This window comes from Idiotropiscis lumnitzeri, chromosome 1 (genome assembly GCF_059441095.1).
Source record: "Idiotropiscis lumnitzeri isolate Australia: NSW breed Sydney's pygmy pipehorse chromosome 1, RoL_Ilum_1.0, whole genome shotgun sequence".
Taxonomy (NCBI): domain Eukaryota; kingdom Metazoa; phylum Chordata; class Actinopteri; order Syngnathiformes; family Syngnathidae; genus Idiotropiscis; species Idiotropiscis lumnitzeri.
Window position 1 is genome coordinate 12,830,955 of NC_142391.1, and position 15,576 is coordinate 12,846,530.

At 38.4% G+C, this 15,576-nt stretch overlaps 1 protein-coding gene across 2 annotated transcripts in view; it reads right to left on the reverse strand.

Annotated features, from left to right (window-relative positions):
• The window catches only part of ppm1aa (protein phosphatase, Mg2+/Mn2+ dependent, 1Aa), a 17,842-nt gene continuing 2,266 nt past the window's right edge, over positions 1–15,576 (reverse strand). For both annotated transcript variants that reach the window (XM_088317782.1, XM_088317792.1), the window contains exons 2-6: positions 14,267–15,120; positions 14,067–14,184; positions 11,219–11,330; positions 11,071–11,128; positions 1–5,648 (exon numbers count right to left, since the gene is read on the reverse strand). In XM_088317782.1, the coding sequence (XP_088173908.1) occupies positions 5,619–5,648; positions 11,071–11,128; positions 11,219–11,330; positions 14,067–14,184; positions 14,267–15,103 (1,155 nt within the window). In that variant the 5' untranslated portion in view covers positions 15,104–15,120 and the 3' untranslated portion in view covers positions 1–5,618. The remainder of the gene's footprint in view (positions 5,649–11,070; positions 11,129–11,218; positions 11,331–14,066; positions 14,185–14,266; positions 15,121–15,576) is intronic.

Genomic DNA, 15,576 nt, shown 5'->3' on the forward strand with positions numbered 1-15,576 from the left:
TGAGTGATACAAGATGGCAACCCATTTATTTGGTAATACATTCTGCAAACTAGAAACTTTATTCAAACTTTAAATGCTAAAAAAAAAAAAAAAAGCAAAGAAAGAAGGGTAGAAAATGTAAGGAGCAAGGAGAGAAATGCATCAATCCACAAGCGAGGAATGCAATTTGTTCAAATGACAACACAAACGGTACACTTCCCTCCCCAAACAGTTTCCTTTTTTTTTTTGTCATTCCTTTGGAGGTGGAACATCATAGAAAATATACAGTAGTCGTAAAAGAACTTACAGGAGGGGCCTCTGAGAAGCATTTGAATCAACATTGACTGATCTACAGCACTCCAAAGCTATTCGTGAATGTACCGGTACTCATAAATATAGCAGAGCAGACACTTGCAATGCTCTCGAGGTCACCAAGTTAACACACTTGTGTTTAACGTCTGACACGGCAGAAGGAGAAAACACAAACAGATTTCAACGTTATTAGTCAAAAAGGGTTACCATACGTGTCCCCCCCCCCTCCCGCCCCCCGATATGCTTGAGTACCTTCACATGAACATGAGCAACATTTATCTTTCTCATTGGGTTTTGTTCAACAAGAAACGAGGGGGCGACGATGACGAGAGTGGGTAAGGCAAATCGGTGAGCTTATGAGCTGGACAGTGAGGTTGGGTGGGTGGGGGCTCGTGATGGGGGATGCAAATAAACCACACGGGCAAACGCCACAAACGAGGTACGTCTATGCACAATAGGGTGCCAGCAAGTCCCATTCAAATTTCTAATCGTCTTTAGGAGAACACGGACATCATTAGAGGCTGATGATCCGAACTCTGACAATACTTTTGAACTTTTTATTTTCGGAGAAAAGGCGATTTGACACAGAGTATCAGTGCTTACGACTATCTCAGTGACTCACACCTGCCTCTCTAACATTTAATTACAAAGTAGTATGAGGGACACACTATCCATTTTATTTTTTTATTATTTCAATTTTTTTGATTGAGGATGATTTAAAAATAAGAAAGTTTTTGTTGTTGTGGTGCGCGTGTGTCCCAATGAGCTTCCGTAGCTTCCGCCCTCCCAAGGTTATCCTAATTTGATTAGCACAAAGAGGCTAAAGCGAGAGAAACATTTGTTGTTGTTTAAAGTCTATCGTAACGAAAAGTAGCACTCACGCACGCGCACACACACAAACACAGACTACAGGTCCTGCACCTCAGGAAAACTGTTGTTTGTTGTGATCTTATACGACGGTGGATTTGTATCACCCAGTATAAAAAAAAACAAAAAAACATTTAACGTCACCGTGACGGGTTTGAAAAGTTGTCATCGCGAGTTGACGAGGGAATCCGGAAGTAGGACGTCTATGGCACCCGGAAAATCGACCGGTGTCGGTAGTAGATGTGGTCGGCTTGCTAGATGCGTTCGGGGTCCTTCGGTGGCCTGCCCTGCGCGCCAGCTGATGACGTCATGCTTTATAAAAAAAAAAATTCTCCCCATGATTGTCACCTCTGTTTCTTGTGTTTGTATGCTCCGAGTTACTAAATATTAATACAAATATAATAATAAAGCACATTTTGCAAGGATCATCCTTTGGTGTCGTGCGTGCCTATTGAAGACATCATGTCAATGTTCCGTAGATTTGGGAATCAAACTGTGGTAAAGGGTTGGAGGGAAAACATGGAAATCCCTTATTAAGAAATATTTCACACTATATACAGATTATATTCATATAACCATGCAGGGAAGCACGGCATTGGAGCAAGTTCGTCAGCTTTTCTTGGTGAAAAGGCGGAAGTAGGTGCGGCCGCGACAGTGTGACAGTAATGCAGTTTTTTTAATTAGCGAATCAAAAATATGCAAATAGAACAGTCATGTGTAAATAAAAAACACAGAGGCAAAGAAATATATTTGAGAAATACGTGATTAAAGTGTGACATCATCAACAGGCGCGCAGCGACATCACATCTAGCAACCTGACCATATCTAGTACCGACACCGGCCAAGTATCTCGGTTGTGACACCGGTGCACCCAAACAAGTTTACAAAACACAGAGAGTCGTGAGTATGGAAATGCACTCGGCTTTCATTAAATAGCAATTTTATTATTCAACTTTAACTCAGTGGTCAATGTATGAGAACGGGTGTTGGCTTGAGATTTAAAGCCATCATGATGACTTTAAAATCTCATGACTTTAAATCTAGTCTTGACTTTTTTTTCCCCTCACTGGGAGACACTAATGCGCCGTCGCAAAGTTAAGAAGGAATTGTTTATCTTTTAAAGTTGTAAGTTTAAAGTTGAGAAAAAAAGTTTGCACTTTATAAATCTAAAGTGTTATGTTTTGAAAGGGAAATGGTGACTTCTGTTTGACATAATAGATTTTTTAAAAAGGTTCCAAGTTTATATATATATATATTTTTTTTTATATATCATGTGCGTGTATGTATGCAAGTTGATCTTTTTGTACTTGTATTAACATGATTACTAAGTCATCCAAATGTTTTGTTTTTTAAATATTTGTGTTTCCTTTAAGTGGAAAAAAACCTACACACGAAATGCTTGGTGTAAGTAGAGTACAACACAAAAACATGAATGAGGTATTTTGGTTTCGTGGTAAATGAAAAGTGATTTAGTTATGAGTTTTTGTGATGGAAACTTGACACAAGTGAAGTGAAACACTTTTTTTTTTAAGGTATCATGGCCAAGTCTCTTCAAAAACTAATTCCAACACGAGCGATACTGAATACAGTCACTTTGTTATTCATTCATTACAATCAGCAAACCTGAAGGCTTCTCAGTGGTAAGAGCAGAACGAACAGCACTATTGAGTGGAATTCTTTTTGTAAAGCTCTATAAGAGAGATGGGGGGGTAAAAAAAACTGTGATAGTAACAACACAAATGTGAACGTATCTCAAATTAATATCAATCAGATGTTACCGAGTATTTTAATTAGTGCAACTATTAAAATACTGTATTCAAACACCCAAAGTCATGATTGTAAGTCTTGTTTTATTATTTTTCTCCAATATTTTTTTTTTATGTGTATTTGCCCACACGCACGCACACACACAGTAATAGGACATTTATACTTTACTGAGCCACCACTTTTTCAAGAATATTGACAACCTTTAAACCATGTTGGGTCCATGCAACAATTGTCGTCGCCATCATCATCATCATCGTAATAATAATCTCTTTCTTTTAAGGCCAATTACACTTACTCACTTCACCCATAGTTCATCATACTATTAAACAACCACAATAGCTTGCCGCATTAGTCTTTGCTCTTTTTGTTGTGGCACCTTTAAATTGTACCCTGTGTGTTAGTTTACATCTATGCACGTGATGCTAAGCTACGTAGCTGCTTCAACATGGACTCTACAGCACCACCAGTGGTTAGGAACTAAGGTGAGATCTCCATCATCATTAACACAAGGACTTTTTGGCCATTTTGCCACCTCAGCAGGTTAGAAAGTGGCTCACAAAGAAATGGACTCAAAGAATTTGCGACTCACGACAAGCTGTTAGGATTGTCAATTTGAAATGAATACATTTTTAGTATCTTAGTTATTACCGTTACACTGGAACTGTCGGGAAACTGTAGATCAACTTATGCAAAAAGGATTTAAATAGTAGTTTTACAAACAAAACCAAAGGACCCCAAGACGAAGCAGAATCCCATTTTGTCCATGGTGGAAAGAAAAGAAAATCTAACTCAAACAACATATTTATTCCTTGAATGTTAAAAGTCAAAAATATATACATACATTAATTTCCACAATGCAATTTTAGACCATAAAATAGCAGAAAATGAAGGGGAAAGAAAGACCTTTCCTCTTGAAGAAGTGTATCTGCCTTGTGAGTGGAAACAGATCTCGTCAATGACAAAGAAGGAGGACTGGGGGGAGGTGTACATGAGGTGAACACACACAAATCATTGGCGCTAGCAGCAAACTGGACTGTGTGGCCTGCCTGGCTTGTGTCGGCTTGGGCGCACAGCAAAACCCCAAGGGAACAACAAACAAAAAAAAAAAACAACGGTGCTGTCCACAACCATGACGACACATTACAATCAGCGGATTTGTTCTTGGTATGAATGCCCCCCAAACCCCCAAAGAAGAAGGGGAAAAAGAAAGACAGCGTTTAAAGTATTTGAGCCAACAGTTGATCCTATGTGTGTCACCCCGTAAAATAGTCAGTGCTCAAGTGTTCGTATAAGTCCAATTACAAGATCATCTTTAAAATACCCCACACACGAAATCAATGTGTTGTTGGAGGGAGGACACCTTTTTTTTTTCTCTTTTCCCCTTGTGTGGACCAGCCAAATTGTCCACACACAAAGAGATGTCCACAATTGAAAATAAATGGGATGTCAAAGGTTGTGCCACAAAAGATGGAAAGAGAACAGCTTGCATACACACGCACACGCACACGAGGCTGGCATAAAGCTGAAAAAAATAAATAAATCAAACGATGTATGAAAGACATCCACAAAAAAGACCGACTTTGTGTCCTTGGGACTGCAATAAAACTTGGCTTTATAAATGTCAATTGTTCAACGAGAGCATGCACACTCACACTGTGAATATGAATGTGATATGGAAAGGGCAGCTTTGTAATTCCCTTTATTTAAAAAAAAAAAGAAAAAAAAAATTCCGGCCTGGTGTGTGTGAAGCGTGTGACGAACAAGGATACGCGTGCACGTAAATACACACAAGCACCCACACACGCTTGCAAGTATCTAATTAGACAGGTGGCTTTTGTTTTAAAATGGCATGATTTGCCATTATTGGAGCATGTACAGAAAAAATATGCATACAAAAATAAAATACGAGTATTTTTTTTTCAAAATCACGGAAGGGGGGGGGGTAGTTAGGGTGTAAATGGTTTTGATATAGAGCTTACTGTGCTGTCAACTATACAATTTACCCGTTTCTTAAAGGAGCATAGACTAACTGAGGAGCGCGGAAAAGTAAAAGCGTGGAGACATCGTGCCTGGAGGACAAGCAGCAATATTCACTATGTAGAAATGGGTTAAAATTCCAGAAAAGCAGGAAAAGGCAGATAGTGCATAAAAAGGTTCTCTTTTTCATTTCATTTCATTTTTTTAACTTAATCAAGCTGCATTAAATACAGGCTGTTTGTACAGGACAATTGCACTTCACAAAAACAGAAATATACAAACGCACACAAGGAAATGTGAATCAAATTAATTACAGCAACAACAACAGAAAAAAAAAACTACTACATAAGCTGATTATTGAACAAAAAAAAAAAGGTAAGAAAGCCGTGTGGACTCACTTGTTATGTTTGACTTTAGAGGGAAGTATTAGGATGGGTGAACACAAAGGGGGAGACAAGACGCTGGGTGGGGAAAATTGGATTTGGGGTGGTAGGGGGGTCCTGAACTCCAGAGTGGACTGGCGCTGCACTATCTCCACGTTTGTGTGCATGCAACTCCTCTTCCTCTTCCTCCTCCCATGAAATTCCCTTCTTAGAAACCAAAAGCTCAGAGTGACGGCAAGACAGACTGCTGAGCTGGGCTGAGCTGAGCTGCTGTGGGTCTTGAAAGGATGGTGGTTTGTAAACGCTATGCTGTGTTAGTGGTGCGACGCTGTGTTACCACATGTCATCTGTGGACGCTGAGTCCTTGACAAGAGAGGAGAGGAAGGACAACACCCTTCAGACTCAGGTCCCAATTCCATCAGTAATCACAATATTTTAAAATAAGAATAAAAAAAAAAAACACATGAACATACTGAAAGGAAATGGGCACGGTTATTTACGACAAGGCACCAGCATGACACCTCGAACTAACGTATTATCATGGAAATGTTCACATGCATCATCAACATTGACTTTTACATTTACTGGGAGAACAAGTTGAACATGTCTTGATTCAAATTCTCTTATTCAAGTCTTACGATCTTAGTTCCGACACTACGGGTGCGTGAAATATTTTTGGAGGAATCGACTATTCAATCAATTAATAGAATTAAACGGCTTTTGCGTTAGGTGTGCGTGTGGCTTTAAAAGGCGGGGCCTGGTGAGTGATGTGGGTGTCAGCAAATAACAGTGTGAAGTTGGGTGCTGATTGGCTAACCATGTCTACAGTTAGTGCGAGCCTATGTGGAAAAATTCTCTCAAGGCTGAGATTTGGATCTTTTTTTTTTGTAATAAAAATATTTTAGTTATTTCATTAATTATTTCAGCCCTAGAAGACACATTCATGCACAGTGTAACCTCCAAATTTGAACAGCTTTGAGGTAAGGGGGTCAATTTCCTTTTTGAAATTGAGCATTATATTTTGTGTACTAATTAATACGAAGGCTGCTAGTTTGATATACACTTCTGCAAAAGCTAATATGGAAAAATAATTTGGTGTAAATTACCTCTCCAAATGTCGCTACACCCACTGGCTTGGTCATCCTGTACAACAATGATCTTTGAACTAACTACACTAGTGTGTTTTTTAATATTACCATTTCCATATTTACACTAGTACAAGTGTAAAAGGTTAATTACAGGTCACCGGTAGGTGGTGCTATTTGTTTTTATTTTTAATAGTAACACACACACAATAAAAAAATAGATGCAGCTCTTACAGCTATTTATAGAACAGGTCCCTAGCTGACTCATGTGACCCCCAAGCGCTAACAGCTGACCTCAGACACCATGTTCATGACCTCTGCTCCTGGTCACACTATTTTAAACTATTTTCTTTTTGCGGGGGTAAAAATATGCCTCAAGGCTCAAAATCCGAACCGTTGATAGCGGCCAATACAATTCAGTGAGCATTTAAAGCATTTTAAGTTTTTCGGCGACACGTGTACCAATATTGCAAAACTTCACTTTTAATTTATTTTCATTTTATTGAATAATCTTAATACTCTTGCACAAAATATTTTCCTGATTTAAAAAATGGTAAACGATCAATATGTGATAATATAACAAAGCGATTATAAAACAAGACTTCACAGCCACAACGTTCCTCTTAAGGAAACCATAACTTCCAATCAAACTAATTTTTGCCGGCTATGTGAGCGAACCTACACACATTCACAAACTCAAATACTCTTCTGTAGAAGCTACCCTCATCTAAGTCACAGAAAAAATCTATTCGCTGTTTTCATGCTCCTTCTTAGCGCAAAGGCACGGAAAGTATTAATTGGTATGGTGGAGGTGAAACATCTGAAATGAGAGACTAACATTTTTGTTACTGAAAGTCATGAAAAGTCTTCACCCCACACAGTATGCATGTCAGCATCCTCCAAGAAACCTTTTTCAAAACTTGTGGTGGCCTGCCAGAACTAGCACTGGCCCTGTATATTCATGATCTAATACGAGCGCTTTAAATGATTTTTTACATCATTTGCATCTTAATTCTGTATTAAGTCCTTAAGAAAAATACTTCTGTGTAATTTTTAGGTGGAAGGGGGGCATTAAACGTTTTTTTTTTTTAAGTATAAAGTCTAACTGAATACTTTGACATTTTCTGGGTTCTATATCTGGTTCAAGACATTCGTGACGTACAAGAAAAATATGGTTAAATGATCAATAATGATGATCAATTCAGTAGATAAAACTAACAATTTTATTTATTCATTTTTCAAGCAATGTGTTGATTTAATTCTATTTATAAAATATTCAGTCAGGCCAGCGTCTGTGAACTTCGGATGGCCCAACACAGTCACATAGTGGCGCCGGGCTAACAGGCCACTGTTTATGTACACACACATTGACACTTTTTGTGGTGTGTTCATTTTACAAGACAGGTATTAACTGAATTTAGGGGTTGGAGCCTTGGAAATAGTAGCTTTAAAAGAAATTGCACTATTTTGTTTGTGTATGGAGAAGCGTGATGGAAAATTAACATTTCAGTAATATTCGTGTTTTGTCTATTCGCTGAGCAAAAGGTACTCAAATTGAAAAACATTACTTACTAAGTAAATTGAAATGAAATTAACTTGAATTAAATAACCAAGCCTCTAATTAATGACATGATTTTTGTAATCAAGTCCGAGCACGCTTTTTTTTCTGATTGATGATGAATGGAACTTGCATCCACGTAGGAAGGCAGTACACATATTTCTGTCCTTGCTGCTCAGTACAATGTGCCTAAAATAATAATAATAAAAAGGTGAATGGAATGTCGAGCAATGTCAGTTTAAAGTGAAGACAATCACCTCTCAGCCACATGAGATAATCACCCGCAACATCTGCCAGGTGTCGTGAATGCTAAGGGCGACTTCATTGTTGTTCTTCTGTTTTACTGAATAATAGTTACACTTGTAAAACAACAAGTGGACTCGCAGATTGCAGAATATTCAATTGACATTCTTTCCGATGTGAAAATTGTTTTTGGAACTTGATCAAATCAGATACTGAACAGGCCCCTGAAATTGACTAAGTTTAGAGGTTGTTTACACACCCACTAAAACTAAACTCATTATATTTGTACAGACAGAATATTTGATACAGTTCATGTAAAAGACAGATTTAGGGCTGGATCTCTTTTTTTTATCGATTATTCCATCGGTCAATTGAATATTTTTTTTCCATTTAAGTGTATTATATAACAACATTTTCCGCATTTACAATGTATTAACAAATTATTATTTATTTAGAAATGTTTAGTGATTTTAAAAAGAAAAAAAAACACCTAACGACAATAAAGCAATATCACGCGAGGGATTGTGTGTAACTCATGACCTTTTTTGAAACTGATTCAGTTACTGCAGTGTTCGGTCCTTGTTTTCCATAGCAAAAAGCAGCTATTTGCAAATGTGTTATTTTGATTTTGTCTGTATTCATAATTTTTTCTGTATTCATAAAGGACTACAGAAATAAGAGAATAATAAAAGAAAAATGTCTTTTTTCTAAAGTTTTAAGCAAGTTTATTATTTAATTTTATTAAATGATATTGCTCATTTATATTCAAGCCAATATTTTGTATGCTTGAGTTCAAAAGAAGACAAAGCCTGGATATTATCATTAAGGAGACTCGATAAAATGATTTTAATTAATCATCAGTTGTGTTGTGTCTTACTTTAAGAGAATCATCAACATGTATGAGTGAATGACCAAAGGGTTCAGGAGCCAAAAAAAAAAAAAAGGATTATGAACCACTGCTCAACAAGACCTGGAGAGGAACATGACCAGTTTTTGCTGCACTCAATACAAACGGCTACATTAATAGCTTGTCTATTTTCACAAAATGTAATGTGGGTAGATACAAAGATTTTTCTCTGGGAGCACTATGACACGATGGGAGTGGTATGATTGAAACGAACTACAGGATGGACAAAAATCAGAGAGTTTGTTACAAGGTTTTCTTACAGCCAAGGCAGGGCCAAGCAATCAATCCGCTCTATTTTAGAAAGCAGCATGGCGTTTTATGTTTTAAGCCTTGAGAGTCTCGGTGAAAATTAAAACCTTCAAGTTTCTGGTGAACTGTGCACTCCTCATTTATTTCAGATTTCAAACCGAGTAAGGATCTCAAAGGGACCAGTTTGCTCAAATTAGATGAAAAATCAAAGTTAAAAAAAAAACAAAAGTGCACTTTTTAACGATTGACTTGCTCGAAACAGAAAACAAATGCAGAAGTCAGCCAGTCTTGGATAAAAACTCTCCCTATGGATATTGAACAATACTCTTACAGCATGTGGATATTCTCAAGTTAGGACATTATATTTGCTTCAAACACAGTGAGATCGACCCTGCTTGAACAGTAACAACTGTCTTGATATGGAACTCAAGTGTTTTTTTGACATACTTTGTTGAGTCTAGTTCAGTCCATATGAGTCCATACTCTTATATAGTTTTCTTCAACTTTGTTCGATATAACCAAATGAGGTATTTAATGTTTTCTTGTGGTTACGAGCCACAGAGAATGCAGTGATTGAGACTCAATACACCACCTTAACATAAGTACAAAGTCTGCCAATTGTAAACAAGGACTTTCACAGAGACCTAGATTCCATCTCTGTAAATCAGTGTTCATATCAAATACAATCGGCGGAATTGGTGTGATTATTCAATTGCTACATGAACAAAGTTAGACATTTGAAACATTTGTATTACAATGGATACTACGACTTAACTTCTTCAGTGCAGATAACACTGGAACCACAAATGTCAAAACCGTTCAAACTGATCGCGACTATCACTATTTTGGAGTCGGCCAAAACAAGCGTCTCCAGTTGGTGCAAAAATGCTGAAGCTTGCCTCTTGACTAATATTAGTAAAAGGAGCACATAACTCCTCTCTCTTTTTGTCCTTTCCCCTATTTTTTTAATTGTCCTAATGCTCGGGATTTCAGCTTCTCAACACTACATATTTTCCATTATCTTTGTGTTGAATTAAACAAAATAAAACATTTGTACTCACTTTGGAAAACAATGATCAACATTTTTGCCTATTTTCTGACATGTTACAAACAGTAACTAAACCAAAATTATTTTAGACTTTTTTTATTTTCTGCACTCTAACTTGAAGAAAAAAATGCTTTATCTTAAAAAAAGGGATGTGAGGATAAGCATTCCAATAATGGATGGATAGAAATTAAAACATTTTTAATCTGATTCATCGACTAATTGACAAGATGATCGCTTGTAAAAAAAACAAAAAAAAAAACATTAGTTGCAGCCCTAATATTAAATGGGAAATGTTTTTCACCCACATCGGAAGTTTGACTAGCATTCCAGCATGCCGGCCTTCAAAGTACCACTGTATGTGCAAAGAATTCCACCCATTTTCTCTTCAAACTGCTTTAAGGATTACACTTTTTTTGGAAATTGATCAATGTATTTATAAAGAATTAACACAAGTAACACATTATAGATTTGAACATAAGAGGAGGAAGAGTTCTTATCACAATATTGATCCATAGTTATATTTCTAAATAAATTTCAGATTTATTAGATGGCACTTGGAAAGAAAAACTTAAGGAACATGCACAAAGTTGGTCTAAGTTTACAGTCACATGTCAGAAAGGCATGCATACTTCAACCAAAGCCAAAAACTCAACGAGTTAAAAGAGCCTTGGTGGGAGAAAAACTGGACTACTTACTGTGTCATCGCTTCGGTAGGGGTTGAGTTTGTTGTACACCGCTTCAATAACACTTCGTCTGGAGAGGACAAAAGATCACTTTTTTAAAACCGGTAAACAAATATTGAGTAAACACTCATGTTTATTCCAAGCATAAAAGGTTACGTACTTGCTTGCAAGCTCTCCTCCAGGAGGGAGGTTGGGGATGCTCTCAGACGCTAACGTCCTCATAACATGGACCAAGTCTGGTACGCCTTCATCTCCCTGCTTTTTGAGGATGTCTGATGGGAAACACAAATCACAAGTAAGCTTCCTGGACACAGAGGAAGGCCAAATAAAAATATTTGCAAATGGAAAGTAACAGAAGACTAGAAACTATTAGGGCCTTCAATAGATTTTGAATTGTATCACGCATCTTTCACTTTTTTTGTCTTACATTTAATCCCCTAAACGAACTGTCTAAGCCCGGCGACATTCCAGACAGTGTAATGGAATGGTAATGATTAATAAGCCGCTAGAGAAATAAAATATTAACTTGTGTGCACAAGATTTAGATCCTTCTGTAAGAAAAGGAATGAAGTTGCGTCTTAAAAAACACAGACGGAACTTTTACAATTGGTAATAGTAAGTTGACAAGTAGTTTAGATTAATTACAAATTCAGCTCATGAGGGAAATTCCATTCACAATAATAGTACAGTGCTGCTTTTATTGAGTTTTTTGAGATATAAGCCGATACTTGGCCATTTTTTCGTTTTCCTTTTCCAGCATCTTACTAAGTCACAACAGTGGTAATAGAAGTGTATTCTCCTTCTTTACAGTCTATATAACTATGCTATTAGACTATGTTTTGATTAAAAATACAATAATAGAGAGTGCTATTGTCCTTATTCGAATACGTTTGTTTTTTGAGAAGCCGGGAACAATTTGACATTGCATAAATTTCAAAGGGCAAAAGAAGATTTAAGATACAAGTGTCTTAGGTTACAAGCATGGTAACCGATCAAATTCATCATATTTCAAGGCACCACATACGTACACACATTAATAATATTGGTGCAACCAAACAAGAAAACAAAGTACTGTAAAAACGATAAAAACGCAAACAACAGCATTGAAGTGCAATTAAAATAAATTCAGTTATAAGCCGTTTGGAGAATGAATGAATATTCTAATAAAAGAAAAGAAAATATGCAAGTAGTAAGAAAGTTTTTATTTATCTGCAGTATTATTTATTAATATAAACTAGCTCAATTACACATTGACACCAACTCGTCAATTCTTATACAGATGCACTGCCCTATGCAATGTCAGTGTCAGGTCAAAGTCTAATCCTGACAGGCACATTTTCAGAACTAGGCCACACGCCAAAAATGTAGTTGCTTGTGTAATTTTCCACTTTAATGACACTCCAGAGACGCAGAGCTAGAATTAAACCTCATCTTAATTTGGATTCATTTCAAACACCGGTTACAAAACACTAAAACGGCTGTGGAATTTATGATCGTAAAATACAATGTATTTCCTTTACCATAGCAGGAATTCCTTTGACGGCGACACAAACATGTCTGCTGATTCATCAAATGAGAACAGTTGCTCCACTGTTACGATGTGAACGGAATATCCAAGTGTCTTGACGTTAAAAGTTTTCTGTTTATGTGTTCCCTTGCGTGACTTATCATGGACAAACTTTCCAAGACGGTGTGACAGAGTAAGTGATCTTCTGAAATTACGTCTGCCCAAGTCTGCCCTTGCTGCTCAGCTGTGAGACGATGCCGAGTCGTATGTTTTTTGGTACTGTGATTTATCAGTTAATTTTAAAGTGCGTAGCTCAACAAGTAGCTCCACCCCTAATTGGCATGGTAATGAAAGCCATACTCTACGCTGACCCAGTGTTGGGGGGAGGGGCTAAATTCAGTCAGGCTTGAAAAAGAGATTGTAAAGTGTACTATAACAATAATAATTCCATTTAGGGATGGGCAATACTTATCCCCGATATTATCGTCAGAGTTGCTTTCACAATGTGCAATTTTAAGCGATCGAGTATTAATACCGTCCCATAAACCGAGCCGTTTGGGTCGTTTGACTGCTTGCAAAGTAGGTAGCAGTGATGAAATCCTCATTCAAAGGCAAAGGAAGTATTGATAAGTCTTCATTCTGCAAATCAGTGTGCAGGTTTAAATCACACAACTCACCCAAGGAAAAACTAAAACTTTAGTTTCAAATATGGAGTCTCACATCTCGGTGAGTAATTTAACAGTCCACGTCGCTACCCTAGAATTAATTCGGTGTTTGACAAAACTGACATTGGTCAAAATAACTTTTTAAGGTGGGCCAAAAAACGGTCGCCGTGATGAGCAATTTGTCGTTGCTGCTGTTCCATCAAGAACTTTGCGCCTACAGCACAACTACTGCTTTAAAAAAAAAAAAAGAGAAGATGCGCAACACTCGTGTTCAGCAAACATGCATTGCACCATTGACGAAACAAGTAAGCACTGGCAAGAGCTCACTAACGCCACCCTCAGCTACATTACTCCATGCGAGGGGGTAAAAGTGTCATAGTCGTCCGATCTTGCACACTGGTACGATGCAACATTACATATTTCAGGGTGATATATGTGCCACAAGTCATTAATAAGTATTTTTTAAGATAGTTCTTTAGCCCATGCTGCCCATCCCCAGTATGATCCATTGGATATTTGGACAAAGGCATTTTAGAGACATGTTAAGACACCTGGGAACAGTTTTAAATTGGGAAAAAAATGTTTGGAATGGTTCCCATTTGCATCTGCATAATGCTTCCAGGAGGGCACGATATCTGGTATTAACCGAGGCACTACCTCAGTTATAGCAAAAACAACTATTTGTATCTGACGCTAAACATAATAAAATATAAATGCCTTAATTCCACTGTGTAAATAGAAAAGAACAATATTTGAGACGACATGTCCAATGGACCACAAATTAATTAATTCCTAACCAACATTTCCCTACTCATTTCCCGCTCTATTGTGTTTACCTTCTACTCTTGACTCCAGATACTTATCCAGCTCGGCCTCTCGTTTAACTGCTTCTGGGGAAACTTTTGGAGCACCAGGAAAACAGATTAAAACAACACTCATATTGTCCCGACTACCCTGTGAAAGAAACACAAAAGGCCAGAAGGTTAGACTGAATGCAAGAACATACAGGTGTATTTTTGGCCAACATGGCACATACCTTGTATAGGCAAGTGTCAACAATTTCATTGCTGACTCTTTCAAGATCATCCGTGACTTCTAGCCTTGACCGGACAAAGTCACAGAGTTCTTCATTGGCCATGACATCCCAGATGCCATCACAAGCAAGTATAATAAATTCATCATCCCCTTCGCATCTCTCAATTGCATAAACTTCAGGCTCGGGAGAGACAAGCTGCTCTGTCGGGCCTTTCCCATGCACGCACTTGTAGTCGAAATCTCCAAGGGCCCGAGACACGGCCAGGGATCCGTTAACTCGCTGGATCATGACTGAGCCACCGGCATTCAGGATCCTCTCCTTCTCCAGAGGGTTGCTGGGTTTGTGATCTTGCGTGAAGAAGTGCACGGCACCCCCACGGCTCAGGAGTCCTCGCGAGTCGCCGCAGTTAATAAAGTAGACGTGACTCGGTGATATCATCACGCCCACCGCGGTGGAGCCACTGCGGTCCACGCCGTGTTTTTTCTCCGAGATGGTTCGCATGTGATCGTCGATCTCGAGGAAACCTGTGCGGATGCCGTTCTTCACGCTTTCCACTGAGGGATCCTCCTGCAGAGCACTCTGGAAGTCTGAGTTGCTGGTGATGTGCTCCAACAGGTGCTCGCAGCAGTACTTGGCCACCTGAGAGCCGGCATGCCCATCATAAACAGCAAAAAATGACCAGGGGTCAAGACCGTGAGGCAAGCCAATGACTGCCGTGTGTGCGTCTTCCATCTCTACCCTCCAGCCCTGCATACTGCTTAGCCCAAAGCGCAGGCTGTTACCCTCACCATGGGAATTATATTTTTCCATCTTTGGTTTGTCTAGAAATGCCCCCATTGTGTCCCTCTTGAAACCTGTGGAAAGACATATGGCATGTCAAGTGCTTTGATATTTAAATTAGGGAAAAAAAGTGAACTAGTTGAGATGCTAGTCTACTTCTTGACAACTATTGGGGTGTCCTCGAGCACTGACATTTTCATTGCTTGCGTGCATGTGTGTGATCTGGCTATGGCTAGGTTCACATCGTAGGGTATGACTTTTTTTTCAGCCAGTTGAAAAATTTTTACGTAGTCATCCATACGCATGCACACAAAACACAACGCTGAATTACACATATGCGCACAAAAGATGCCGTCAGGAGGCTCAGCGATTCCGGAAGTAAATCTGGCCAAGATTTCAAGTCATTTTGCTCTTCACAAATTCATTGGTCCTCACCCCTCTGGCACCTACCGCCAGAAATTCTATCAAGGACATAAAGTTATTGACAAAGGAGCAAGGTGGGAGGAGGTCTTGGGGGAAATGTGACGATT